General features: G+C 42.4%; 1 protein-coding gene across 1 annotated transcript in view; it reads right to left on the bottom strand.

The window, feature by feature from the left end:
* The window catches only part of KALRN (kalirin RhoGEF kinase), a gene marked incomplete at its 5' end in the record, with an annotated part of 528,347 nt that overhangs the window by 26,425 nt on the left and 474,066 nt on the right, over positions 1 to 27,856 (bottom strand). The window contains 13 exons of the mRNA XM_082311480.1: positions 2,274 to 2,521; positions 3,422 to 3,660; positions 7,955 to 8,126; positions 11,695 to 11,880; positions 12,798 to 12,875; positions 13,218 to 13,268; positions 14,418 to 14,510; positions 15,297 to 15,383; positions 15,968 to 16,037; positions 19,074 to 19,177; positions 20,455 to 20,521; positions 24,203 to 24,333; positions 25,997 to 26,092. Coding sequence (XP_082167606.1) covers positions 2,274 to 2,521; positions 3,422 to 3,660; positions 7,955 to 8,126; positions 11,695 to 11,880; positions 12,798 to 12,875; positions 13,218 to 13,268; positions 14,418 to 14,510; positions 15,297 to 15,383; positions 15,968 to 16,037; positions 19,074 to 19,177; positions 20,455 to 20,521; positions 24,203 to 24,333; positions 25,997 to 26,092 — 1,622 coding nt within the window. The remainder of the gene's footprint in view (positions 1 to 2,273; positions 2,522 to 3,421; positions 3,661 to 7,954; positions 8,127 to 11,694; positions 11,881 to 12,797; positions 12,876 to 13,217; positions 13,269 to 14,417; positions 14,511 to 15,296; positions 15,384 to 15,967; positions 16,038 to 19,073; positions 19,178 to 20,454; positions 20,522 to 24,202; positions 24,334 to 25,996; positions 26,093 to 27,856) is intronic.

Genomic DNA, 27,856 nt, shown 5'->3' with positions numbered 1-27,856 from the left:
TGCCCACCTTTAAGTCATGCAAATTTGATTTGCATGTTTAAGCCCAATGTTCGGCACATGTCATGTCTACAGTACCTTGATACATTTTACAAAGCAAGTTGCATGTAATCCAACGATCACCTGCGATGCCAATAAAACGCAGTATGTTAGCAAGGTAGGACTCAAAGGACGCCCCTCACAGCCGACGCTCCCCCATGAACGCCGAGTCTAATTCCTAAGCGGTTTTTGGTTATACTTCAGCACCTGATGGGAGCTGTACAATAGCTCCAATTAAAAAAAAAGTAAACTAACGGCCTCCCAACAGCTGGCTGCCACTGACACGAGACCGAACTGGGTCATATCAACTGTTTTTGCAACCAGGATTAGTGTCTGCACTGCGAATGGCTGGCACGGGCAGTCATGTTTGAGCACAAGGAGCACCAGAGCACCCTGCATGTCTCAGCTGGACACTAAGGGCTGGCTGATATTTGGGCGTTTCTGGAGGGGGTCCAGATTAGATGTGCAGAGCAGGGGAAGTTATCCAACACTTCAGGACGGTTACGTTTTTCTGTAAGATATGGTAAGGGTTAAGGACATGGCTGATGGACTCCCTGACCTATCGGTGAATTATACATGGTGCCAATACTACTGGATCGACCACATATTTTGTGTACAGTATTTGTCAATGGAAGAAACAGTTTTATTAGTTATACTAATTAGTCGATATGATCTGGCAGACTAGACAGGGCTGAAGATAACACCTGCTCCAGGTCGTTTTTTACGCACAGGACTTCTATCATTCAAGCCTCTTTTTGGTTTCAGGGTTGTTTTAGCTGTTTGAGTCTGAAAACATGATTTAAGACTTTAAATCTCACTGCAGTGAGAAAGAGAGAAGTGCAATGCATGTGTCTTTCCATTTTGTTACGCCTTCCTGGCCACAGTTCATATGACTACATAATTTGACGCAGAATTTGACTGCACAGCTGCCATGAAATCAGTGTCTTCACCAGGAGCCTGGTGCCGTGGATGAATGTAAGGGCACGTGGCTGCATATCGTGGTTAGAGAGGAACCCGGGAACGGCCGTGGCGGATGTGCGAGAGACGTGCTAAGCAATTCCTTTAGCTTAACATGCAATTCGTAGTAGCATGACTGACAGGTAAAGCCATCATTTCTCTTAACTGAAACTGCAGCAGAGATCAAATAATTATTTTTAGTGAATCTGTCACAAAATCTTTCCTCGTGTTCAATTCTGTGCCTCGAGGTACTCATGTAAGGTAACCCAATTTCTAGCATACATCATGCATTACCATCTAGTCATTTTAGATGTTAAAAGAAATCAACAGGTATTACTGAAAAGAGGGTTGTACCTTCTGTATTTAATACCAAAAAAACACTTTCTTGCATTAGTCATTTCAGACTGACAAATTTCTAAAAATCAGAAAAGAAAAATATATATCCACACATTTGTTAAATAAGCAACAAAATGTTATAAACAAAAACAAAAACCAAAACCAAAAAAGGGTCAAACTAGTTCTTTTACCTCATTAAAACATGCTCATGGTGAAAATTTATTTTACATATTTAAAATAGTACATTTAAAATTAGTTACATTACAGGTACAATGATGAACATTGCGACTATTCATTATATTGCACAACCTGACTTCATCAATATGAGTTTGTTTCTCTTCTTTTTTTTTTTAAATAGTGCAAAATACTTTATACAGGAATGTACTTGGATGGGGGTCTTGCAAACCAAAAAATATATTACAAAAGTTACTGCGAACAGAAAAAAACCAAACCAAAACAAAATAAAAAAAAGATACAAGCTGTACAAGGAAATTGCCATAGACAACAAAATCTCTCCTCCTTGAGAAGCAAAACTCAGTCCAACACGGGGCCTGGATTTTTTTGTGGTTTTTTTTTTTTTTTTTGCTAGATGCTATATAACCAATATATAGATTAGTAACTTAATACAACATAAATATAAGTCCAGTCCAAGCAGGTCCATGTTGGTGTAAAATGGTGTAACGTAAAACATATCTTTAACTGTCTATGGTTTTATTTCTCTCCAAAATATAAACAAAACCCCACAAAATGAAAATAAGCAAAACCCGAGCTATCCACCATGGCTGCCCGACGCTGCGGATTGACCACTCAGCTTGTTCCAATGGCACTGTAGATAAAAATCAGCAGGAATTCCCTACCATTTGGGTTTGTTTATTTTTATTTATTATTTTTTTTTCCTCAAAAAATCCACATAGTGCTCCCAGCGAAGCCAACATGGCACTTACTTGATGCTTCCGTCGCTATTATCTGTAGTGGATTTAGTGAGGGGAGCCAAGATATTGCCGGGGATCCATCCTTCAGCGGCTGGAGAGTGGTCGTTCGCAGGCTGGTACACCAGGAACATGTTCTGCTGGTTGACAGCAAGGATCTGAACCACTTCTCCTTGATTCACACAGATCTCATCCTCCTTCAGTGCATAGTAATCTTTAATCACCACCATGGAAGAGGTCCCATTGCACCCTCCCAAATCAGTCTGTGAAAACGGACACAACAGAAACCGGTGAGCAGGCTGAGGAACCTGCCTTCTCCAGCACCAATCCCACCACTTCATTTCCAGCCTAACTGTACCAGGGAAAAAGATACAAAACCCTTAAAGTTCACATTGGTAGAAAAGGATTTTAAGGATCTGAAAGGCGGCAGTAATCTGATACAAACCAGCCTCCTATTTCAAATTAAATTTCACAGCTGCTAGCGACGGTGCCCCAGCCATCTTCTCATTTGTATGGTGTTACACGTGAACGATCTGTGCTGAGCCAAAAGGGGGGAAAGACCAACGAAGGCTCAAAGTTAGAAGCCGAATGAATACTCATGCATCTCATGAACTCAAATATAGGTCGTATTGGAAAGTGGCTTTGGCCGACTGCAGCCAGCAGCAGGGTCCAACCACCGCTAATGGTTACTGACTCTTCGGTGGTTTGTGTGCAGGACACATGCACCCAAATTATAACCTTCAGCTAGCACCCTGCGACCCTTTACGTGGGAAAAGGTCTAAACTCTTCTACACCATCAGAGTAGACCTCTTCAGGAATGGGTGGTTAACGGATATTAGAGAAGCCTGAATATTGCTGCTGCCAGTACTGCAAATGGATATTCAGTTCACCAGGTTTGCAAACACAGTGCCCCGAAAAACACTGGGATCAGTGCTCCGGGCTCCAGGGTCAGGCTCTGTCTCCATTTCCCAGCTGAAGTGCCACCCGTCTGGATGCCAGAGCTTTCACAGTCTCTGTTTAATCCCAAATCACATTTTACACCATTGCTTCAGTATGTTGATTCCTGTTGACCTGGTTAGCTGATAATTAAAGCTAACTTCACGGATCATCTATGGTATAAGAAATGGGCTATGAGATCATGTTTTATCAGATGAGCTCAGTACCTTGCTTTGTTCATACTTGTCTCCGGGCTGTGAGTGTTCATACCCTGTGCTGCCGTTGGAGGTAGATATCTTCAGGGGTGGGAGAGATGGGTTACGGCTTGTAGCCTTCAAAGGCTTCTCAGACCCTACTGGAACAGAAGAATAGGGTCTGCTGTTGGGCTGAGGGACCCTACCGGTCTGGGGCCTCAGCACTGCTGAGCTACTTTCTTTGCGTTGGTACTCTATGGGAGACTGTAGCGCTGCAAAAGAGGACAAGAATTAGCCATATGCTTTCAATGACGTTGCAAAGGGCTGCAGAGAGCGTGTGGGGTGATTCAATCGGAACAGACACGTAAGCTGCAAACCAAACAGGACCAGGAGATGCCACCCATGGAAGCACACAGGGCATTCATGGCTAGACAGGACATGAGCATTTTACGTTGTACTGCGTGTGAACCAAACACAGCACTCCGTGCTACTGTGAAGAACAGCTTCTCTAACCAACACAGTGGGCTAAAATATTTGCCATTCATAGCGTAAATAATTGCATTAATTTTCTTTGAAATTGCACAAATTAATTGCCTCCTGTAGTCAAAATAAATGAAAGCCTGAATAAGAGATGCACAGCTCATTTACAGTGAATTTTGCTATCACCAGAAAACACAGGTCAAGACCCCTAAGTCTCATTTGCGTATTCCCAAGAGAGTGTCACTACTAAATGCTCTTCAGACATGATGCACTGCAACTTGGCCCTCTATGTGCTTTCTATATTAACTACTTTGGTTCGAGGAAACCACTAGAAATGACCAGTAAGTGAGGAAGTATAGATGGCACGAAGACATTAATCCCAGCCATCCAGACCTCTCCCAAAAATACCCACAAGCAACATTAAACAGCTTCATAAGCCTTAAAAAAAGTCTGCTCGTGAGAGTGTTTATTTCATAGTCATGGAGGGAGCTTACACTGGGAAAAGGAAGGATAAAACTGCCAGATGGTAAAGAAATAAAGAATTTGTTATGTTTGGAGGAGAAGGGATGAGGGCTGGGACCCACTGTGAATGGGAAAGGAACAGATTTGCTAGGTTCAGACTACCATCCCCAGACCTATGGGTTTGGTTTTTGCACGTCATGTGGCTTTAATGGATGATTTATAGTCAGTTAATAGTGTGTACATGCACCAGACTAGACCTACTGGAATGCAGAGAGACTAGTCTAGCAACAGGCAGACGGAGGACATAATGTCACAGCATCAGCCCAACCAGGGAACCACAACAGAAGGAATGTCTTTCCCAACAAGAGGAAAAGGAAAGAAAAACAAAGGCTCAGCACCACACAGCATACTCTCTAGCATTCGCCTTCCTGAGAAAGGCAGGACTAGTCCAACAAGAAATCACTTAATACTAAAGAACAAGATACTAAAAAAAAAAAAAAAAATCAAGGAGGATGCCAGATCGCCATTTTCTTCAAAAGGACACAAACATAGACCTGGAGCAATCTGGAAGATCACTCGGCTCCAAAACCTACGCAGTGACCCTTGTCACAGAAGTGATTCGTATTTACGCCACAGTGACTACCAGTTTCACTCGCTTACCTCGGCTGCAGCTGAAAATGGTTTAGTCCTGCTGCAGATCAGCCATTGAGGAGAAGGAAGGCTGGGGAGAACTTTGACAGTGATTTTTTGACAGTGACAGTGACATTTTTCTACTATTTACAGTAGATTAGGCTGCAAGGTCTTTAACAGTAAGACCCGAATGAATACTTATCAATCTCTCTCAAAACAAGCTATCCTACTCAGTGCTTTTAAAGGGTATTTAGTTGAGTGTCCACTTGTGACTACTAATTCCACCCTTAACTATCACAGTGATGCCTGGCTTCCAGCCTCCTGTTCAACAGCTGTTAGTATTCTTAGGGCTTCTGGCAAAAATCAGTGTCCACGTACTTGCGTGCTCTCTCTTTCTCTCTCCAAAACCCTCACAAAACATGATTAAAAAAAAGGTACAGATCAATGGCATTTTCCTTATGAAATATATCCATCAGTGACATATTTTCTTTACAGCTTGCTTCTTAAAGCAAAATGAAAGAACAGTCACTATAGCCAATCATTTGGTGCACAGTCTGTTTCTCAAGCTTAGCAGCTTTTGCTTTTCTGAGGAAAAACATGAAAAGCTTGAATACTACAGTGTAATTGCACCAAGTTTTACACTTATGAACTGTGGATGCAAATACTATGCTTTGTATGTAGCCCCGTACCGTTTAGGGCTTCTCTACTGAAGACAGAAAATCAGAGACAGCTTGGGCAAGAACTCACAGGGAGTATTTTGTTATTAAGTTTACGCAGCATTGGCTCAGTGTGGATTTAATATGATTTTAAAGACAGAAAACATCCGCTTTAATGAAACACAAAGCTAAAGAACGTATTTAAAGATTAGTTAGCCTTAATAAGATTACATCCTAAAAGCCACTTAAATTGTTCTGGACTGGACAGGCTCTACTGGATACAATATCATTTTCTTGGATCTTATTTATAGGTTTAAAGTAAATCCGTAAGCCTGTGTTTTAATATAAATCTATTTTTACTTCTAGCTTTAGAGATATGGACGATTATGTTCCTAACCTACCAAATTCCTTGCTGGCCTCACAGAAGACAGGCTAAATAGGGGCTATGAAGATGCATCAGTAGAAAAAGGGGCTGACAGGGCAGTAAGTCCTGGGAGGATAGGAGGGAAACTGAAACTTATTTTTATTCCAATAAGCCCTCATTCAAAGCCAACTGCACCAACACAAAACCAGCAAGTTTTGGTACCAACTGGTAAAACCGGAGAACTCAGATTGCTCATCTCACCAATCTCTTTAAGAAATCATTTTACAGTGGTTGTATGAGGCCCTTTCAATTCCAAGTCACGAAAATCCAGTATCAAGTTTTGGAATCATGGGTGAAACACAATTTCCCTTCTCAGCTCAGCCATAGTTTTTCAACTGTCACAAACAGCTTTTGCCTGTAACCTTTTCCCAGTTAACTTCTGAAAAGTAAAACTAAGCTAAATTAAAATTTTAAAAGGACTACAAAATCTCAACGTTGAAAAAAAGGCAACTTTTGTTTTGATGTGAACTGAAAGAGCCTCTTCAGATTTTGCAACAAAAAATCCACAAAACAGAACACCAAAACCCGAAATCAAAGAAGCTAACAGATTGTGCCAAGCCAAAACATTTTGACTCAAGCCAATAAGATTCCCTATTGAATATGTATTAAGTTTTTAAATATAGAACTCTTTTCTAATATAAGCTCAATTAAAAAGAAAAGCTGTTTTGAAATGAGTAGTACAAAACAATTTTGGAAGCTTCCAAAGTAATGATTCCCACTTTGCTGCTTACAAACAAACAAAGAGATACTATTTTTAAATTTTTCCTCTAGTCCTGGTTCTCTCTCTTTCCCTCACCAATCATGAGCAAGAACAAGCTAAAATTATTAACTGAATTTTATTCCTCTCTATTTTCAAAATCCATGCTTTTGTTGATCATATGTGGGGTTTGTTTTTCTTTTTAGAAACACAGCTTCAATTTGAAATATTAATTCAAACCACCCCAAATCTACTCCTAAGCAAAGCTGACGTTTTGGAAAGGCCTCTGTTCATGCACAGCTCCCATGGTTCCTAGGAGAAACAAGCCCAGATGTTTCCTTGCCCTTTCTTTCATTTTTTGTTGAAAGCAGCTGCCGCCCCACAGAGTTTGGACCTGTGAGGGGGTGGATGGTGAGGCAGCCCCTGTCCCACCTCATGTCCTCAGCCTGTAGCACACGGTGACGTTGAATAGGAGGTTCCTGGCGATATGCCTTGCTCTGACTAAGTGGCAGATACTGTGCAGATACAATGACAACCTGGCTTCAACATGGTCTTGGGAAAGGATTAGATTTAAAATTCCCTGGTAGAATTGAAAGCACCAGGCGGTACAGCCCTGCAAACCCCAGCATTTCTAAAGGATCTTGCGCAAAAGTACCACCAAAGTCACGTCACTGACAAGAGGGACTTGAGACCTGAACATGAACCTGACTGATACATGCAGGGCAACTGCTCAGGGACCCACCACCTATTTAAGCAAGGAACCCACGGGCTGCCAAAAACAGTCCATGAGACGCTGCTATGGAGCTGGGCTGGAATGATCTGCAGTCTTTAATGCAAGATGGGGCTCCAGAAGCTTCTCAGGGTGGGCTCCAGGGCCACACAGCAGTTCAGATCAGGCTTGCCCGGCCCTTCTCCCATCCTTCATCTTCCCACCAGGCAGACCTGGTGTGCAGGACAGAGACCTCTGTACAGTGGCACTGAGGTGGCCTCTTTTCAAAGACCAGTTGAAAATTATGAGGACTCTTTCCCATGTACTCTGTGGATACCACTTGACACAGTGCTTAATGACAGGCAGACTGGGCTCTAGTTTTCTCCTTGGGATTTTCTTTATGAAAAGAAGTTGCTGAATGTTTTTCTCGTAGAGGGAACAAAGACACAAAGATTCTAAACCCCATTTAGTGTCACAGTTTGGGAAACAGCAAAGACCATGTACATACCATTTAGGAAATCTCTTTGTGTGTCCAGGACCTGGTTGATGTCCTGTACCCAAGCTTGTTGAATTTCTGGATTAGCTGCCTGTAAAATGACTCTCTCTGATGTTTCCCGGCTCATTAGAGCAAACTTGCAGGGATCATTGTCCACATTTTCTTCAATAATAAGGTAGTTCATCTGAAACAAGCCAAGGTAAGCATGTGTTACATGGAGCATGAGTTAACATTACTCAAGAATCAGAATTAAATTGTTGTGAAAAGTTCCTGAAAATAATTGAGCCCAATACCAGACCGTCAGATCACAATCAGAAGAATTTGCCTCATCTAGATGTAGGCAGATAAATCTTAAGCTTAAATATGATGCTTAATAAAGCTCTGACAGATGTACCAGGCATCTGCCTGCCTTGTCTTGAATTACAGCTTCTATTTTAAGGTAACACAGACCTGACTGATGTGCTAAAAATTTACTGTAACCTGTAAATAGAGTTAAAATATTCCTATTAAGATGTTAATAAAAGTCTATCATTCCTCCAATTTAAATAAGTGTTTACATTTCTTATCCTCCACGGGAAAAATGTCTCAGTCATTAGAGCATTTTAAAACTGGAATGGATTGTGCACAGGGATATACCCAAAAAAAGAGCAAGTCTCCCCTGATGCTCCAACAGATCTTCTTACTTCTAGCAGATTACACTGTCATCTGTGCACAATCACTTCACTGTAGCCACAGATAGCCTTCCTGGAAATCTCACGGATGGCAATTTCGGCTGCTGTCCTGCCCTTGTGAGGCTTATGTTTAAGTGTACCCATAACTTTAACTTTTCCTGAGCTACTTATATATATACTTATATATTCAGGATAGTAAACAAGAATAGGTTGGCATAGCCTTTCAAAGACAGAGAGAGAGTCTTCATGTCAAAAGTAGACAGCTCCGAAGACTAAGGCAGTAACGTCCCTCTAGAAGAAGTCTGTCTCCAATTGCTCTGAATATCTGTCAAGGTATGGAGACACCACTCCACATCTGAATACTGTCTAGCATTCAAACTGCAAGATGGAAGGAGCCTCTTCCTTCTCTTCTGGGGGTCCCTGTGAAGTTAGAGAGACAGGCAGGAATTCCTCTGACGTGGGGATAAGGCAAGGGACAGACAGTGAGCCTGGACAGTGCTCTTCCTCTTGTTCTGAGCTCTTGCTCCTCTGGTTGATAGCCAAAGCAAGCAAGTAAATCCTGGTATAACTCCAGGAAAAAGATTTGTAGGTCAGAGTCCCCAACCTCCTATTTGTGTCTCAGGGAGGTGCATTTGCCAAGGCTACTCACTTAGGTATTTTGAGAGTCTGAAAGGTATCCAGCTGAGAAGTATCCAAGAAGGGATGTGCAATTTCTGAACACTAACTACCTCACTTCATAAAGAAGGGTTCTTCACTAATGTAGGACATCATGATGAAGCTTCTATCATAGTTTGAGTGTGACAGACCTTGGAGAACAATATTTGGGAGCCTCATCTCCCTGACAGACCAGAACGGCTGCATTTGAAACCATATGCACTTCTTACTCTAACAGAGAGACCCCAGTGCTCAACAGAGGAAAGAAATGGGATCCCTGGTGCTGGCTAGGTCCTTCTGCTGTGTGGGAGGATGTGACCAGCAGAGAAAGAGCCTACATCTCTCAGGGAGTGTCTCCCAGAGAACTGGACAACCATGACTGCAGATGGCATCAAAGCTAGCCAAAGATGGCTAGTCAGTCCTGATAACTGCTGTGAAGGTGGCTTCAGCCTGCCCAGCAGGATCTTGCCAGCACTCGAACCAAGGTCAAAGAAAGTTGGTCCTAGCTGACAGTGTAAAGCCTCCTCAAACTCTGGCTCATGAACTCAGACCAGATGCAATTTCTGGATGCTCACTTTTGGGGCAAGGTTATGAAAGACAGGTGACGAAGCAGCCTGTTTACGTGACACCTTTGGACAAAGTGCCTCTCTCCAGGGAATCACCCAGCTCAGGTTGAGGTGCTCACTGCAAGGTGAGGATACCCATGGCACAGAGAGGCGGGGAATATGGAACCTGCTACATGGAATGGTCCTGCTCCACTGTGGGCCACAGCTCATCTCTGTGGGAAAGCACTAGAGAAATGCAAAAGCAGCCAGAAGCTGAAGGAGGGGCTGGGAGGCAGGGTGTGAGAGCTGCCGGCACACGGACTCCACGCTGCCGTGCGGGAGATGCACATGGAGCCACGGGGGATCCCACACTTGCTGTAGGCACTCAACAGGAGAACAAGCTGTTTGCCAAATGGAAGAAAAGAAGGACTGGAAAATTATCACACAAAAATTTTAAACTCAGGCAGTGGGAACAGCATTACTTTCATAGGCTGCTTAACTAGAAAAGCAACTCATACCCTTGAGGCAAGCTAATTTTATTGACATTAGGAGAGATTTATTTTTCTCTCTTTATCTACAATATACAATTCAGGAATTGTTTCCTGCAGATAAAAGCCTCATTGTTATACACACAATAAACTGAAGTAAAAATGATTCATGTTATTTCCATCTCCAACTTTAATAATGATTTAAATCAGCAATAAGATAAAATCAAAGCTAATCATCTAAATCAAGATGATTGTGTATTTGTACACTTTAGGTTTTTCCTTTGTAGCTTATTATTTGGTTGGAAACTATGAAATACACTGATTTGTAAATGGATATAGGCTTTTCGGTAAATGCTGCAGTTTCTGTCAGCCAAGAAGATGCCTTCATTTCAGTAAATACGCTGTTTATCATAGATTTGTTCAGTTATATATGGTTAATAAGCATTATTTCACCTGATATCATTCTCTTCTATTTCATATTAATGTACCATTTAAAATTTAGAGCAAACACAATGCATTCTTCCACATCTCTTATTAACCTGTATCTTTGAAAAGGAAATGAATCCCAGACTGGTTTCTCAGCTTTGAATGATCAAGACATTCAAATGAACCAGTGACTTTGCTCTTTCTGCAGGCACAGCAGAGGCTGTTCTACCAGGAGAGGCGTAGCATTCATTCATCTTCACTTACCATTTCAGAGGTTAACTTTGCATTTGCTAAACAAGCATAAAACCCCTTAAACAACAAATAAACAAATAAGTATTTTCCCTGGTTACTTTCAGTTTTTACTTTTAGTCCCAGCCCCATAATCTGGAAAGATTATTTAAAACCAAAATTAATTTCTTAAAACTTTCTTTATAATTTAGCTGGTTTTATAATTCCTCATAGCTGCATTTTTAGAACTGTGTGTGGTTTTGTTTGGTTTTGAAGTAGTTCTGTCTTCTTGCAACATTCACATTTGTACTAAGAGCCCTCCCCCCATCAGGGAGAATATTTCCAGAGGCTTAATATTGACTTACAGTTTGGCCTAAGATGACTGTTTTGGATACTACACCTTCCCCTACCTTTTAGGATCATGCTTAAAAGCAACTATTGTATACTTCCTTTGGCTACTGCAGGCTTTGTAGCAATTTTGCTAACTCAGAGCTATGAATGACAGAGGACCTGCCCTGGCTGTGTTCCTTATAAAAACTACCCAGTAAATTTGGACACCCAGAGGTTTATTCAGAGACGGTCTTAAATGGCTCCTGATCCACTGAAAGGTAAATGCAAGTGTTTTCTGAAAATTGTTGGCCACCTATGACAGCATGGACCAGTCTCACAGTATAGAAAACTGGTAAGATTTCCTTACGTGACCATCAAACAGAATATGCCTCTCCCTCTCTATTTCTTACCTTTATGCTTTTCTTGAACATGTAGCCTGGTGTTAAAGATCCTTTTCTAAGGAGTTCGCTGAAGATAACTATTTGCTCAAAGAGAAACACCCTACGCTCCTTCGGTCGAGACTGAACTCCAGAATCCTGCTCTGTCACGTAGAAGGTGTCCTGCTGCAGCAGCTTGCCTTGAGCTGTCAGCTTGCCCTGAGAAGCAGACAAGGCACCAACGTTACAAACCCTGACCCACCATGATCCCACAAGATGATCTGCTATGCTTTGTGCAGTCCAAGTTTCCCAAGCAGCACTGAATTCATGTGAGACATATCCCCTGTAAGTTATCAAAGCAGCAATCTTGTATCAAGAACTCAGTTTAAGGAAAATAACATAGGTTTTCTTTGGTTTTATTGCCACTGATTGTGCATATAAAACCAAAAGCAAGAGGTGTCAAGTAGACTGTTTTGTATACTTCATTTCAGACACTGTTCCCATTATGTAGTTTGTTACTGTAGTGCCTTGGATTCCCTCTAGTCATGAGTTCTTCATCACCCCCTAAGCCAGTAGTCAATGACACAACACCTCTGAAGGTGCAAAAAAACAGGACCTACCTGTCTGCAGGAATGCTACGATGCATAAGGTGGTAAGACAAACTTGACTTAATTTTGGAGATAAGACATCTCACCAGGACTGCCAAAGTATACGCTGGCTTAGTTACAAACCACAAGCTGTAACCTGTGGGGTTATAACTCACAAGTCCCCTCCTGGATGTTGCCAAACTCAGAGGGAGCTGTTAACACGTTAATGCTAGGTGACCTTAATAAAAGGCAGAGCAGGCTGGTTCACCGCTTATTTTGCGCTGGCATTAGAGACAAGAAGTATAATTCAAGGTTGCAGAAGCTTTTACAGACCTCACATTTTGAAGAGACAATAGATTGTCACAATTTTAGAGGGACAGGTATAGCAACCCCACCTTTGAAACCTCACCAAAGCATGCAGCTCAGTGCTGGAGAAGAACAAGCACTAGATAAACAGCCTGGAGTAGGGCAGATTGTATACACAATCATAGAAAGATAAAATACTTTTTCTTTCCTGGTTGTTATTATAAGCAGAATGCAAATGCATACCTCAAAGCCTTGGAGGCGACCCAGGTTCATCATATCATTGCAACGTTTCGGTACAAGGCACATTAATTCAACTGCTTTCTGTTAAGGAAAAAGGATGTCGTATTGTTACAAGAGAATCACAGGGTTCCTAAAAGCAAAGTGTCAATAATGAACTTCAATAGTGTGATCACTGCTAGCAGTTATTCATGGTGAGGCCCTCATGCTCTGAAGATGTACAGTAATGTCTAAAAGAGGACGGTGAACCTACAATGCAGGATTGCGCCTTCATCTTTTACTTCTGACTTAAGCTAGAAAGAAATACCACATTTAGAACACCAGCGGGATCTTCAACTATTGTCAAAGGAATACTGGGGTTTTCATTCCTCCGTATAAAGTGCCATTAGATAACATAGCACTATTGTCTAGGACATGAAAACGTACCTCTATATCGGAGCACTCCAGACCAGCTTTTTCACTGTACCTCAGGAAGTCCTGGAGAAAGCAGAAAGGTTTGCATTAAGGCACTTCAGAAAGAGAAAACAAAAGATGCCCGTTTGAAAAAGAAAAATCATAGTCAGCATGTGATTTTCTGAGAAGGAACTTGCTAATATTAATAAATGCATCTTCAGAGGTTGCTGAATGTTATAACCACTTTATAGATATGGAAAAGGGGTGTGGATCGTTATCACAGTAAAAAGACAAAGCTGGAGTTAGCCCTTGGAAATTCCTTACTTGCTCCCTGTCTTAAGCCACAAGACCACACACACTTGAAGATTTTTCTTTTCCTTTTGGCATTTCAGGGAACGCGCTGCTGTCTCTTTGCTGGTGTGCAATTACCAAATTGTGGGCTGATGGCAGCCTGCTTGAGACTAGTTCAAAAAAGAGAAGAAACCAGCTCAGAGCCCTGGTACTGTTGGAGATTACAGGGTAGGGTTCAGACATGCCTCATTATAGATATTAGCTTGCGACCTGTAGGGATGAATTTTCACGCTGAGTAACTGGCATTGTGGATAAAGTCAGCAGAAGCCAGAGTGATCAGACTCCTCAAGGAAAAAAACTGCGGTAGGCTCCCCAAATTTTAAGACATCAGAATATTCTGGAAATGAGTTTCTTATGCTAATTTGAAGAGAGATATTCAGAAATGAGGGCTGTAGTATTTATTAGAAGCATGCCATTCAGCACCAAAGACAGGCTTTATTAACACTCTTCATAGAATCATAGAACGGTCGGGGTTGGAAGGGACCTTAAATATCATCTGGTTCCACCCCTCCGCCATGGGCAAGGACACTTGTGCGTCTGTATTGCAATTTAAAAAAATTGAATGAAAGTTTGCTCTGACACTTCAGAGGAAGAAAATTCCTATTTGAAGTTTACTCTTCTATAAAAAAATTCAAATAGCAAATAATAAAAAAAATTTTTTTATTATCCTAAATTGCAAACTGCTCCCACAGATATGGCCCTCCTGCTCTCTGGCCATTTTCCATGGGACTCTGTCATTGTATGCGCATGTTTAAGCAGACTCCTCTTTCCTCTTAAGTTGATGAAGTTATTCCTCAGTTAAAACTAAGGCTGATTTAAAATAACAGCATCTAATGCAAGATGCAGACTATAGTTTAGTCCAAACCGTATCTTTCCACTCACCTTGAGAAGAAGCTGATATTTAGTTATTCTTTGAATGGGTTTGATCAGAAAGTCACTGATGGTTAGCCGTTGGCTTATTTCCTGTTGAACCTCCTAAAAATTGAGGATTAAAAACAATTGCGAACAATCACAGAGTAAGACAGAGAACATGATAAAATGTCTCAGCAGAGACTTATTTCCACAGAAAGTTGGTCTGTTCCTAATCTTTTGTTTGCAAGAGGGAATTTTAGAGGATTTAAAAATCTGGCATATCCTATTTAGGCAAGGACTGCGCAAAAGTCATGACCGAGCTGGAAGGCGCTGGAAAGCACAAGATCCCTTCCCCCTTTGAGCTGACCGAGCAGGGCTGCAAGGTCTGGCGACCGCTCTTTCCACTGCAGCGGGGATTAGCTCACAAACAAGTCCTGCAGAGCATGCCTCATGCCCTTGGGTGAAACGAAAAATCTTTCCCTTGTTAAACAAGCTTCTTTCACATTAATATCTAAATGTGGCTAGTCCCAAAGATTTCTTGAAACAGACAAACTTATTGGGAATTTATCTGGGCACCACCCAGCTCCAACGACTTTTACCTCCTCCCCTATTCGTAGACTACAGATTAAGAAGTCTCATTTTATTTTGGACAGAAATAAATGCAGTTGTGGCACTCTGAGGGCCACAGACAGTTAGTCCTGGATGAAATATTTATTAGAAATTAACACCATGAGAATTGGAAATAAATGAAATATTACAATTTTTCCCCGTAGCAGAGACTTTAGCAGCACGTGCAGTTTCAAAATCTTCTAGAGTTTGTTTTAGATAAACCCCACAGGTCACAGAATAGTCTACTTGACTAGGACTCACAGCCATAAGTAGCAGTAATGTCTAATAAGCAATGCTTACCTCAAAGTATGTCTCATACTCAGCTACTATATATTCAGATCGTGGCTTGTTTTGGCAATATACCACGTACATGTGTAATCGCCGCTCCTGTGAAAGCAAGAGGCACAGCAGCCTGGTGAGATATTGGCTACCATTCTGTTCTGCTATTAAGAGCTGGCAGAGAGTTGCTAAGATGTTCTGCTTGGTCTTCCTTATTTTTTTGTTTAATCAAAGATTTAGTTTGCTGAAGTAGGAAAGTAAATTGACAACTGGTTCTGGTCTCCACTTCTGCACTTCAGGCAAGGGGAGGTTTCCATGGGGGCAGCCAGTCATAGATGTTGTCCCCACACTGGTAGGTCTGAAATTTGCTATAGAGTTGTGCTCTGGCTAATATCACACAAACATGTCAATCGTAGCAGTTGGCAATAATTATATTACCTGCCATAATTATATTTTTGCAGATGTCCTTGGCCACATCAATTTTGCCCCCAAAATAAGAAGTCTGCAAGAAGGCAATGATTAATGCTTTAGTTCAATCCAGCTGCTCACTGAAGATGCGTAACTATAGGGCTACTTTATGTTTACATTAAGTTTAGACATGTAAAAGTATCAAGTCAATAAAAACATGTTTTTGGAAAGGAGTCATCACACCCTAAATAACAATTATACTAGAGATAGGTAACAAAACTTACATGCTTAATAAAAAGCTGTGCTAAACGGTCAGGTTCTTGAAGACATTTTTCCAGTTCAGCCAGGAAAAAGCTGAAAGAAAGGATATCAACATTTCAGAATACTTCTTTAGGTCATCCCAGCAGCAAACTAGTCATCCCTCAGATGTATCGGTGCAATTTTAGCTATTGTATTCAATAATAAATGAAAAGGGAAGCTTGGCTTCAGCCCTTAATGGTGCGATTTCTAAAAGATTAGATGAGAGCTGTGAAATATGGAGGTCTTGTCTTGCAAACTATCTGCTCTTCTTTACTATTACAGTGCTTTCAATTTTTTAAAAGTTCCAATTACTATCTAATTGCAAGAGCTGCCTTCCTTCACTGAGAAGTCCCAAAGTGAAACTTTTCCATATGCCAAAACACTTGTGAAAACTCAGCTGAAGCTTTACCAGGAGTTCTCGGTTGCAGCAGCAGATTTGGAGTACTGGTCAACATGAAAGAGATGCAGAAGTTTCCACTTGTATAAACAAATCAACACATTTTTGCTGATGGAATTCTGGTATGTTCTGTTTTTCAGTATATTACAGTTAGTAATACACTGTAATTCATAATGGTAATAGTAATTCATAAACACTGTCTCTATCTTGACCTGCAGCAGGAGGTCCTTCATTCTAGCTTGAATGCTCTTACCAAGAATATATTGGAATGCTGAAAAGTGAGGTAAAAGCAGCTAAACTAAGCTTTAGAAATACTGGTAGATTTTTCTCACTGGTATGCAAATCCTGACAATCTCCCTTTCCATGATCCTCCTCTTTTTCACTGCAGGACTTCTGTCTCAAATGCCTGCATGGATTTGCTACAGTGGCCAGATTTGGTGAGAGGACATGCCTGCAATGGTCTGGTCCCAAGAAATCCCAGAACCTCAAAAAAAGATGCACATTGGACAGCTGTCCCAACTGTCGCTACCATCAGTGTCACTACCATCAGATACAACTGCTTCCATAACTCAGTCCTCTACAAATGTTAAATTCATCTGCATTTAAATGGACTTCTTGACCCAGATATGCAGAACTAAAAATAGGGAATCCCTCCCTATGCGTTACAGAAAACTCCTATCATCACACTTAAACAATGAATGGCACTGGTAAAAACACTCCGTTGCTGGTATCAACTTAATATATGGTGAAGCTTTTTCTGACATTTTTTGTTTTGTGCTCACAAGGGCATCTGTCAGAACATAAGGACAGGGCCAGGCTGTGAGATAAGCACCTGAGGGACACATGATGGGAAGGACACTGTTTCCTGGGGGAGGGAAATGTCCAGAGCTGAAGGAAGATCCAGCCCCATGTCCATTGCTCAAGTCTACGCATGCATGCTCAAATTCTAGTTAGCTGGAGCTGTAGAGTATTTCTGAGGGGCAGAGCTGAAATGATGACCATACTGTCCATAAGCAAGACATTGCTGTTCACAAAGTTACACTGGAAATGGCCCAGGGTTTGAAATAAGCCTCATGTTTCCAGCAGCGTTTCAAAAGCTACTTGTACGAGTAAGATTTCCAAGGAACAGAGTGCCTAACTCTGAGTCAAAAGCATCAACTTGGTGTCGTGGTTTAGCCCCAATGGGCAACCAAGCACCACAGAGCCACTCGCTCACTCTCCCCCCCGGTGGGATGGGGGAGAGAAAACTCGTGGGTTGAGATAAGAACAGTTTAATAATTGAAATAAAATACTACTACTACTACTACTACAACAACAACAACAACAATAATAATGTAATGACAAGGAAAACAACAAGAGAGTGAGAGAGAAACAAAACCCAGGAAAAACAAGTGATGCAACCGCTCACCACCCGCTGACCAACACCCAGCCGGTCCCCGAGCAGCGATCGCTGTCCCTCAGCCAACTCCCCCAGTTTCTATACTGAGCATGACGCCGTACGGTATGGCATAGCCCTTGGGCCAGTCTGGGTCAGCTGTCCTGGCTGTGCCCCCTCCCAGCTTCTTGTGCACCAGGCAGAGCATGGGAAGCTGAAAAGTCCTTGCCTAGTGTAAGCACTACTTAGCAACAACTAAAACATCAGTGTGTTATCAACATTATTCTCCTACTAAATCCAAAACACAGCACTATGGCAGCTACTAGGAAGAAAATTAACTCTATCCCAGCTGAAACCAGGACACTAGGCCAAAGCGTGTGAGAGCTTTCAGGTGAGATGGATCTTGAAGGTATTTGTGTTTTATCACCCTACTAGCCAAATATTAGTGGTATGGTCAGCCTTCGTGATCCTATCAGCTGCATGTGAAGATGTTCATGTTGCTGAGAACCACAAGACATGGGAAGGAAACCATGACTTCCCAGCATTGCTACTGCTCATCAGTGAAAGGAATTGAGCCTACAGCTGTGACCCAAGAAGCACAATTACGGCAGCCTCAGTAGCTTTTCTGAGGATCCAGCAAGTACCCCACAAGCAGCAACCCTCTGGGAGCCATGGTGGGAGTGCTTATGAGCAGTAGCTCAGGAGCTGTGGATGGACCACAGTGGTATCTCCTGTTGAGCCTCTTGTGGCTCCCCAGCAAGGAGCGGCAGAGCCATTGGCAGCACAGTACTGACACGGAGCAGACTCTCTTGTGTGCAACATTTCTGTCACACTGACCAGCACTCCTGACATGGTGTTTGAGCCAGCATAAAGCTGTAGCTGTGATTCGAGACAGCATGACAAACACTCTCCCATGAAGCCAGGCAGTGCAAAGCTATAGCCCACCAAAGTTTTTTTCACTGGGAAAAATGATATTATGTAAAACCAATGCTTTGCATCATGCAGTTGTGCCGTTTTTGGCTGGATAGACAAAGGCCTATATCAGGATCTAGTGTATCGTGAAACTGTGGCTAAAAGCACATGAATTAGAACATGTTCTCAGGATTCAAGGTAGCCATGATTTGTGAAGTTATTAAGCAGCACTTACAAACCAACAGAGACCATGTAAAGTGAGGCAAGGTCCTTTGGAAGTTCAGCCCTGAATGACCTGCTGATGTCCAATTAAAAGCAGCTTAGACATACAGACACCATATACCCCAATCCTTTATGGACGAGCAGTTAGAAAGGTCCTTAAAAAGGAACTAAACCAAAAACTTACTCTTTGTGCCAGTCATAGATCTGGTGAATATTGCCAAATACAATCTTGTCTTTCCCTTTCATATCTTCAGAAACGCCTTTTTCTTCTATCCTCTTCATGAAGCCCTTTAGGATTAATGATCAGTGATTAGCAAAGGGTTCATTTGAAGGGGGAGCATAATTACACTCTTTTTTTTTTTTTTTCAAAGAAGCAGGATTTTTTTTTACATTGAAAACACTTAAAATACCTTTTGTACAATTTAAAACCAGAAACCCATCCAGATACTTTAAATTACACAGTTCGCTTAAAAGAAAACTTTAAAGGATTTATTCTGAACATCTACAATACTTATACAAACTGTTATTAGATGTCGTTGAAGTGACAAGTGCAATTAGAAGGTAGAAGTTAAACAAAAGTAGTTTATCAAGCTCTTGGCTTCTCTGGTAAGAGGAAGAAGCCAGACTCTGTACAGAGTTCTTCCATTCATCACCGTGAGTATTTTGTGGGAGCACAAAGCCAAGCAGTAAGTTTAAAGAGTTACATGAACAGGATTTCTCCACCTCCTGGGAGTTTCTTTACAAGTCTCTGGAGCACTGCAGCCCTGTCAGGTTTGCCAGTGGTGCATGATATAAACAGAAGATAACACAAAGGTCTTCAAGTTTGGAAGCTGTTGAAAATCACTGTTAGATGGGCTGATAATTCTCCTTGGACTCGCGAATGGCAAAAGCATTGCCAAGAGCCCACTTCAATCAGGTGCCTCCAGTTCTGAGTTCTTACTGGGAAAAAAACTGGACGCTGCATGTCAGTTGGCTCTGACAGGTGATCCCTAGGGATCAGCCAGGTCTTTACAAGTTGAAGCTTAAAAAACTATGTTTGCAGAACAGGGGCAAATAAAAAAAAGCCCTCTATTTTACCTCAAGTCTTTTTGCAAAACAATAATCCATGGGCCACACATGCACCTCAGCAGAGATCCAAACCCAGCTTCTGGAACGGTACTCAGCCACAGGACTTTAGTCCAGGTGCAAACTCAAGTACAGTATGTGTTACCATTACTCAATATGACAGCAAGAAATGCATGAAATAGGTGGTAGGCACATAAGTTATTCTCCACCACTGCCCTCAAGGCTGCATTAGAGCAGAAAGAGTTTGTCACAAGCAGGGTAGCCAAGAAAAACGTTTGCACACTGGAGTTGAAACCTAAAATACAACATTTGTTAGATGGAAACAAAAATAGTTTCCAAAGGCATTTCTTCTTGTTTCTGTCAACATGAGAAGGGGACCATGGAAGCAGAGTGCAAAATAAAGCAGTTTGTTTCTCATGCTGTATTTTTTGTTGTCGCTTTTCAGCGTGGTGCTTTTTAGTGGGAAAACATTTTGCATAGCAGGACTTGCTTCAGCTCACCTCCACAACAGTTCCCAAGTCTTTGACGTAGTCTTTTTCAGTCTGTACCAGCTCATTTAAGACAAACCTAAATTAAAACAGAGCACACACGTATTTGACCATATTCCTTGATGTTACTGTTTGTTCCTCTTACCACATATTACCCCGCCGTCATTCCAGGTCATGTAACACAACTCACTCTTCACTCACTCACAGCTCAGTGGAATGTAAATGACAAAAAAGTCACATTTCAGGTCAGTAGTTTCAATTCTCTTAACCACTCTTTCCTCCTACCCCTCCTCGCACCCCCATCCCAGGATGGTGCAAGAGCAGCAGCACAACCAGCTGCCGGTACTTTGAACTACCCCTCTGCTTTCCTCTCCTCCACCCCCCATGCAGCCCTCCTGATCACGATGGAGACATGTCCTGACCCATTTTGCAGCAGAGAGGAATTCTCGCCCCAGTCACTCTGGCTTTGCCCAAGATTCATCGATTAAGTTTTAATTTGGAAGTTTCAAACGCTTGGAAAACAAATCCCCTCTCCCGTCATAACCAAGAGCTTAATCTTTCAGACTAGGTAATCTATGTGTGGGTGTCAAATGCTTTACACTGATTTCAGACCTAATAATCCTGGGTCGGAGAGTCATCTAATGAAGGCCTGATGCATGCAAACAACAGCAAGCTAAAAAAAGCCCCTCCTTTGTAAGTCAAACTGACTAATCATATAATGTTCTTTCGGGGACGATTTCAAAAAGTTACAGCTTGCTGCAGACAGTTTGCCTCTCAGTTACGCCAATACATAGATTTGGCACATGACAAATAAACTCCATCTGTGCTCAAGTTTGCTACGGCAGTAACAAGGCTAACAAGATAGAGGAGTGTTTTCATGTCTAATATCACTTCGTTCACATCAATCAGCAGACTGACCCACTTGAAATGATAGGGCTGAGGGCAAACAGTGCTAAGATAAAAGTCTGGTTGAAAATATCTAGAGGGAAAAAAAAAGTAGATTGGTGTTTCAAGGAAAGACTCAGTTATGAGAGGTTACTGAGAAAATAAATCCTGCTCCCGCCGCACTCCCAGCACGTCCCTTGCTCAGCCAGAGCGGAGGAGATACCTGAGACACGTGGCAGGAAGCTTCTTGTTCATTTGAGAGTGAAATCCAGCCCCCTTGGCAGAAGGCAGGGCTGGCAGCGGCGATGCCAGATGCTTGTGCTCTCCCAAGTGCCCTGCCAAGTTGTGTGCCTGGGTAGTAAACACGCACGGGGCGAAAGGCTGCTCTTTTACAAAGCAGCAGCGTGTGGCCTGAACAAGCGTATGCTGTACAGTCCCCTCTCGCTGGCTGACCTACCGTGCCCTTGCAAAAGGCTTGCCACGTCTCCTCCACGTGGGGAGGCGTGCTGGGAGGTCACTTTTTGGCTCGCACCACTTCTGTCTGCATTGCTGCCCACAAACACAGAGAGCTGCTGAAAAGATGGGGAGAACCTCTCCCATCTGCCCACCGCCTCTCCCACACCCAGGCTCCTTTGGTTCGAGTTACTGCAAGGATACATCTGGCCAAATCCTGCTCTAAAAATGAAGCAGCAGGTACTTGTAGTACTTTATGTTGCTGCACATGCAGGCAGGCAGGTTTGAATTAAAAATCACTGCATCAACCAGGTGTCTATCAGGTGAACACACTAGACCTGCAAATTTCCACTTCTTTTGGGAATCACTGCTTACCAACTCGGCACCAGAGTTCCCCCAGCTCCCCTCTTCCCAGCAAGCAGAAAAATCAGCCTTGACCCTTTCTATTAGTTCTCTGAAGCCTACCTGACACAGGATCTTAGAGGTACTCCCAAATTTAAGGTTTCTAAGATGCATGGTGCCAAAAATTCAAGTTCATTCATCTCCTCATCCGATAACATGGAGCAAGGGCAGGCAGTTGCTTGGAAAGTGCCTCCCCTGGTCACCAGCAGGTGTTGACTACACCGCTGTATTTAAAATGGCATGAACTGGAACAAAGACAGAACCTCCTCACTTCTGAATAAGTCTGAATATCTGGATATCTTGTATTAAATCTATACTGAACAATGCTACTCAATGAGACTATTGCCTTATTGCTCACAGAAACACAGCGATCAAGTCTGATGGAATAGGGGTTTCCTAACACTAAGGCTAATTGCTGGCACGCATGTGCTGCCAGAGACATGGGAAATTACTGCCCATGGCTCTGCAAGGATTCAGCTGCTGGTTTGTGGGGAATGGGGGGTCATAGCTCAAGTTTGGAGCTCAGCTGCCTCATATGGCTATGGAATTTAACACAATGAGCCGTAGAGATACAGAACACAGACACAAAGGAGCTGGAGAGGAGACAGATGTCTTGTGCTGAAAGCCACTAGCAGGTGCTCCTAAACATGCTGGCATTTAGGAAATCTGGACGGAGGCAGCCACTAATTACACGTAACATGCTGCCAGTCCCCACGCCAGAAGCGTCACAGCTAGAAAGCGGTCCTGGATCTATACTTACAGTGGCAAAGGTCTCCGCACTAAAACTGCAACCTGCAGTTAGTTGCCAGTTATCTAATTAATGAATTGCTACCAGAGAAACCCAAGAACTCGCAATATTGAGGAGGTTTTAGGAGACAGGCGTGGGCAGAGATGTTCCCTGCGGGAAGGCTGACAGCTGTCTAGTAGAAAACTTCTCCCATTCAGAAACACATCCAGGAGGGTTATGTCCCTGCCTGCTGCTGGGAGTTGATCCAGTCCCTCACTGTACTGCTTCTCTGGCTTCCTACAACAAACTGCAGGAGCAAATGATGGCTGTCACAGAGCTGTGACACTTTGCTCCTGCTTCCTCGTCTACCCTTAACTCCCTCCTTGTCCTCCCCTGACTTGGTTTCCTTCCCTGCTTGGCATCTCTCCCAAAGGGGCTGCTCTTCTTCCACCTCTCACCTTACCATACTCGAATCAGACCTGTATGGACTGTTACTTTTCCCATCACTGTATGATTTGATTAGATGATTGCACTTACCGTTGTTAGTTTAAGAGGCAGTATAAAGAAAACAGCTACCTGAGCTCTCTTTCATATAATTCTTGATTCTGTTTCCCCAATTCTCTGTGTCCTTCAGCCTAACCATGCATTTAAGAAATGCTTTAATCATGATAAGCTTTGAAGGCACAAGTGTTATTTCTGTTACATTTATGGGAGTGTACAGATAATTTTAAAAACCAACTTTCATGAGCTGTCACAATTTCTTTCCTCTCCCATTACCATGAACACGAGGGTTTCCCAAATGAAACTTTCTCTTCAGTGGCGTGTTTCCACCACAAATGCATCTGAATTCTGCCCCTTCCTTTGCTAACAGCTGAGGCAAAAAACTATCTCATTCAAAAAATCCTAGTGGGATTCTCTGTTCTCTTCCTTGAAGGTAGCTAACAAGGTCAACCACATATCCCCCTTTGAGAGCTGATTTCACCTCTGCAACACAGTAATTACAAAGGCAAACATCTCAGTAATACTTGTCTAGCTGTTCAGAGGCTTTTACAGCAACAGCTATTTGCTATCTGGGGTAAAAGCTGCACATTTTATAGAGTGATGATGAACTTCCTAGGTGTGCAAGTGCTTTTATAAATTATTTTCACAGGTTAAGAAAAAACAGAAGCAAGCAGAACCCAGTTTTACTCCCAGCTCCGTGCTCATTCACTGACTACAGAGCATTCTTTCAGTGCAGTTATGTGTCCTCCTTGGGTGCATATTTCAGAAAGAAGACGCAGCAAGACAACTTACATCCTGCCTCTCATTGCTTTGGCTTTTTGTTCCTCTTCAAGGTTTCGCGGGGGAGTTGAAGGCGTCATTCCTTCATTTAAGCAGCCAGTGGCATCTTTTAAGCTTCCTCGGTAAGATCCTCCTTCAAGGGTCTAAAAAAACCCCAAAGAACGATAGAATAAACATTATCCTTGAACTCCAGCATCAGCGTTATCTTCTGTTTCAAGTCAAGTTCTGCAGTCAACAATACAGTCTAAAACCAAGCAGAGTATTCAGCAATACTTTCCCACAGGACTTAGTGAAACACAACCAAACTAATTTTAAGTTGATATAAGACACCCCCCAAAAAGCATTAAAACAGAGAAGATGTCCTTTTGCCAGAAGGTGGAAAAAGATGTTCCAGTAGCCCCAGGATGAGAAAACTCTTCCAAATGATTTCAAAACAACCTAAAATATCCTGGTGTCTCAATCAGAACCAGTGTTAGCGTACACGTGGTCAGTGTTTCTCTGCCAAAGACTGAATGGAGATTCTTCGTAGTGAAGTAAAACACAAAATGAAACAGAAATAGATGGATACATAGTAACATTCCACAATAATTAAAGTTTCCCCCAAATCCCTAGAAAGTAATTGCAATTGACCTAACAGCCTGCAGGCGGGGAAGAGAAAATAAAATATCCTCTGAAAATACATCTAACTGGATTAATTAAATACTCTTCAATTTGTTAGTCCCTCGATGGAATAAAACTATTTTGAGTAAATTTTCTGGGAATGTCCTTCTCGGTTTCCCATGTCTCAAAGAACTCCTTCACCACTTACTCCTTATCAAGCACCCTGTGAATGCAGACTATCTTCATGTACCAACATCTCAAACCAAGAAAATACCAAAACTCTGTGAAATGATTGGCCAGATAAAGCTGCTTGCACAGAGTTACAGTAATTTAATCATCACCGTGGGCTTTTTTGTTTTGTTTTTACTCTCTTCATCCGTCCAGTATACGTAAGGAAATGAACCTTTGTAGGCTCATCATAACCCTGCTTTAATCCTGACTTGTTAATTAAGTTAAACTTGCTCAAAGCAAGCATATACCTAATTTTAGAGGTCCTGGGACATGTAGAAAAAGGTTTAGCTTTTCTATTAACATTCTGAACTGTTTCAGGGAAAACTTAAGAAAAGCCAAGATATGAAACAGGATTTACTCCTTGTCCAGCAAACATCAGACATGCAGGGAGAGTGCATGATACTGAAATTTTTCAACAAATTAAACCCAGAGCATTTTTATCGCTTATTCCACTCCCTGTCAGATAGAGCTGACAAGGCAGATTAAAAGTGATGCATGAATCTTTGTAAAATTAAAGCACAGCTGTGATACTTCAAGCACTTCTACTCTTTAGAGGGTCTTTTCAGGGAAGCCAGAATACTAAACAAATTGACATGTTGGGTAGTAACACTCCTGTGCCTCAGAACAAGCTTTAAGACAAAACAAAACATCCCACTGTGTAATACATTGGAAAGAATACCGAGACCCCAGAAAGAGTACAGTACAGTAGCTCATACTCTGCAAAGCCCGCTCCAAAAGCACCTTTCGACTATGCAGCACAGAGCCTACATGGCAATGTGAGATATAGGCTTCCTATCATGTGGGGAGGAAAAATATTAGATACTCTACTGAGAAGCAGAGCACATAGGGTTAATAAAAGCATAGCAGATGAAGGTGAAAAGCAAGGAAACCAGAAACAAGAGGGAGACTTTAAAGCCCTTCCCTAGAGTCATATTAGGCCTGTCGTGTACACAGTTTTCACAACACTAAACTTACCAGCTTACTTTTGACCAACTTTTCTATTGCACTGACAAGGTCCGCAGCAGTTGGGACATCAGAGGAGCTCTGTCGAGCAGCTAGCAAAGAAGAGGACTGCAAGACACCAGGTTGCAAAGGAAAAGCAAGTTAGCAGGATGAGAAGGGAGTAGGAAACCAGCGGTCAGTGAAGCAGCTTCTGAGACAGGAGAACAAACGTGGAAGGGGAGCAGGAGGGTTAGAGGACCACATGCATGGTCAGGTGAGTGAGTGTGGCCGTATCAGACAAGCACGGAATTGCCATCCGCTTCTGGCCGCGCATCCCCCTGCAGCAGCTCCAAGGCTGGGAACCAGGGAACAGCGTCAAAGAACTGAAGGTCATTTGCAGCCAGGCTACAATACTCTTAATATCTGTTGGTTCCTCCTTCAAAGGACATCTACAGTCTTACAGGCTTCAGAAAATTGATCTTCTTACTACAGATGTAAGAAATTACCCCCTCCCCCATACATACATATTTAACAAATGCGGTGAAGTACAAGGTACACATGGAGTTACAGGCAATAGGGGAGGGAGGCAGGGGGGAACAAATCATTCCCCCTCTCTTCCCCACAGATCAATTACGACTCCAAACGAACTCTGATGACACCTCCCATTCATGCAACTTCAGCCATCTAAAATGTGTATCTTTTCTCTCCCCTCTCTGCAATCAGTGGAGAGGAAACACCCCTACATAGCTCATCTACCCTAGGTACCTGGCGCAGGAGGGCAGAAACACTCTTTGGAGATGCCCACTTTTCCCTATTGACATTAGTTAGAATATTTTCAGTCTCGCTTCTCTATGCTTGTCTATTGGTCGCAGGTATTCGATTTTAGGTGCCTGACATCATGTAACGTCTTTGGATGTCTCTACATTCAGGCAGCCACAGCTAATAGCTGCTGGTTGTTGCAAATCTCCAGAAACACTGATACCTCATCGATGTGCTACCCAAAAGCATCCCCCACGGCACTGCAAAGACTGGCCTCTGTGTGAAATATTCAGTTTTAGTTTAAGTTTTTTGCTCTATATGGGCCTCTTCACCCCTTGGCCTTTGTCCTAAGAAGCCTCACTTTGAAAACCCAAACTCATGCGATAGCTATGGGAATTCGTATTTATTAGCTCACCTGTATGTACATTTCTTCTGAACAAAATACAAGCACTGACAAAAACTATAAGCCCTTTGATAATCTGCTTTTGGCAGGCTGACATGGACTAAAGCATGGCTAAATTTTTATAAATTCTGCATTAAAATTATTAAAAAGCTTATTCATCTCTCAGCTGCTTAATAAAGGTCTTCTGGAGAACACGTATTTCAACGAAGTCACCGTGCCGGTGCCAACGAACACGCATCTGAGATTAAATAGTGCTGAGGAGTGAGATGTGGAGATGTGATGGCAGGAATTAGGCAGCTGGCCACCTCTTTAAGTGGCCCTTTGGGGAGGTTGCTCATGTTGAGTGACACAGCCCCAGGCGGAGAAAAAAAAGGCAAAGGAGACCAATGCCAACCAGAAGCCTTGTGACAGAGCAGAAGCGTGAACAGCCTGCCACTCCTCATCTCGTCTTTCACAAATAATACATCTAATCAACAGTTCTAATTACAACAACAACAAAACCTACAGGTAATCAGGCTGGTAATTGAGGAATTAGGCTGGTAATGCAGGAATCTCATACAAATGTAAAAGCTCAGGCAGCCTGTTTCACCTGCAATGCAGACAGACATGTCTAGGAAAAAAAAAAGACTGAAAACAGGGACTTTGAAGAGATACTGGACAAATACATAGACGATAACCGTCAAACAACCATTCTAGCAGGAGGAGTCCAATTTTTGGAGGCACTAAACAGC

Source organism: Platalea leucorodia (assembly GCF_965183815.1).
Source record: "Platalea leucorodia genome assembly, chromosome: 5".
NCBI lineage: Eukaryota > Metazoa > Chordata > Aves > Pelecaniformes > Threskiornithidae > Platalea > Platalea leucorodia.
Note: the sequence above shows the minus strand (reverse complement) of the source record. Positions and strands in the feature narration are given on the sequence as shown.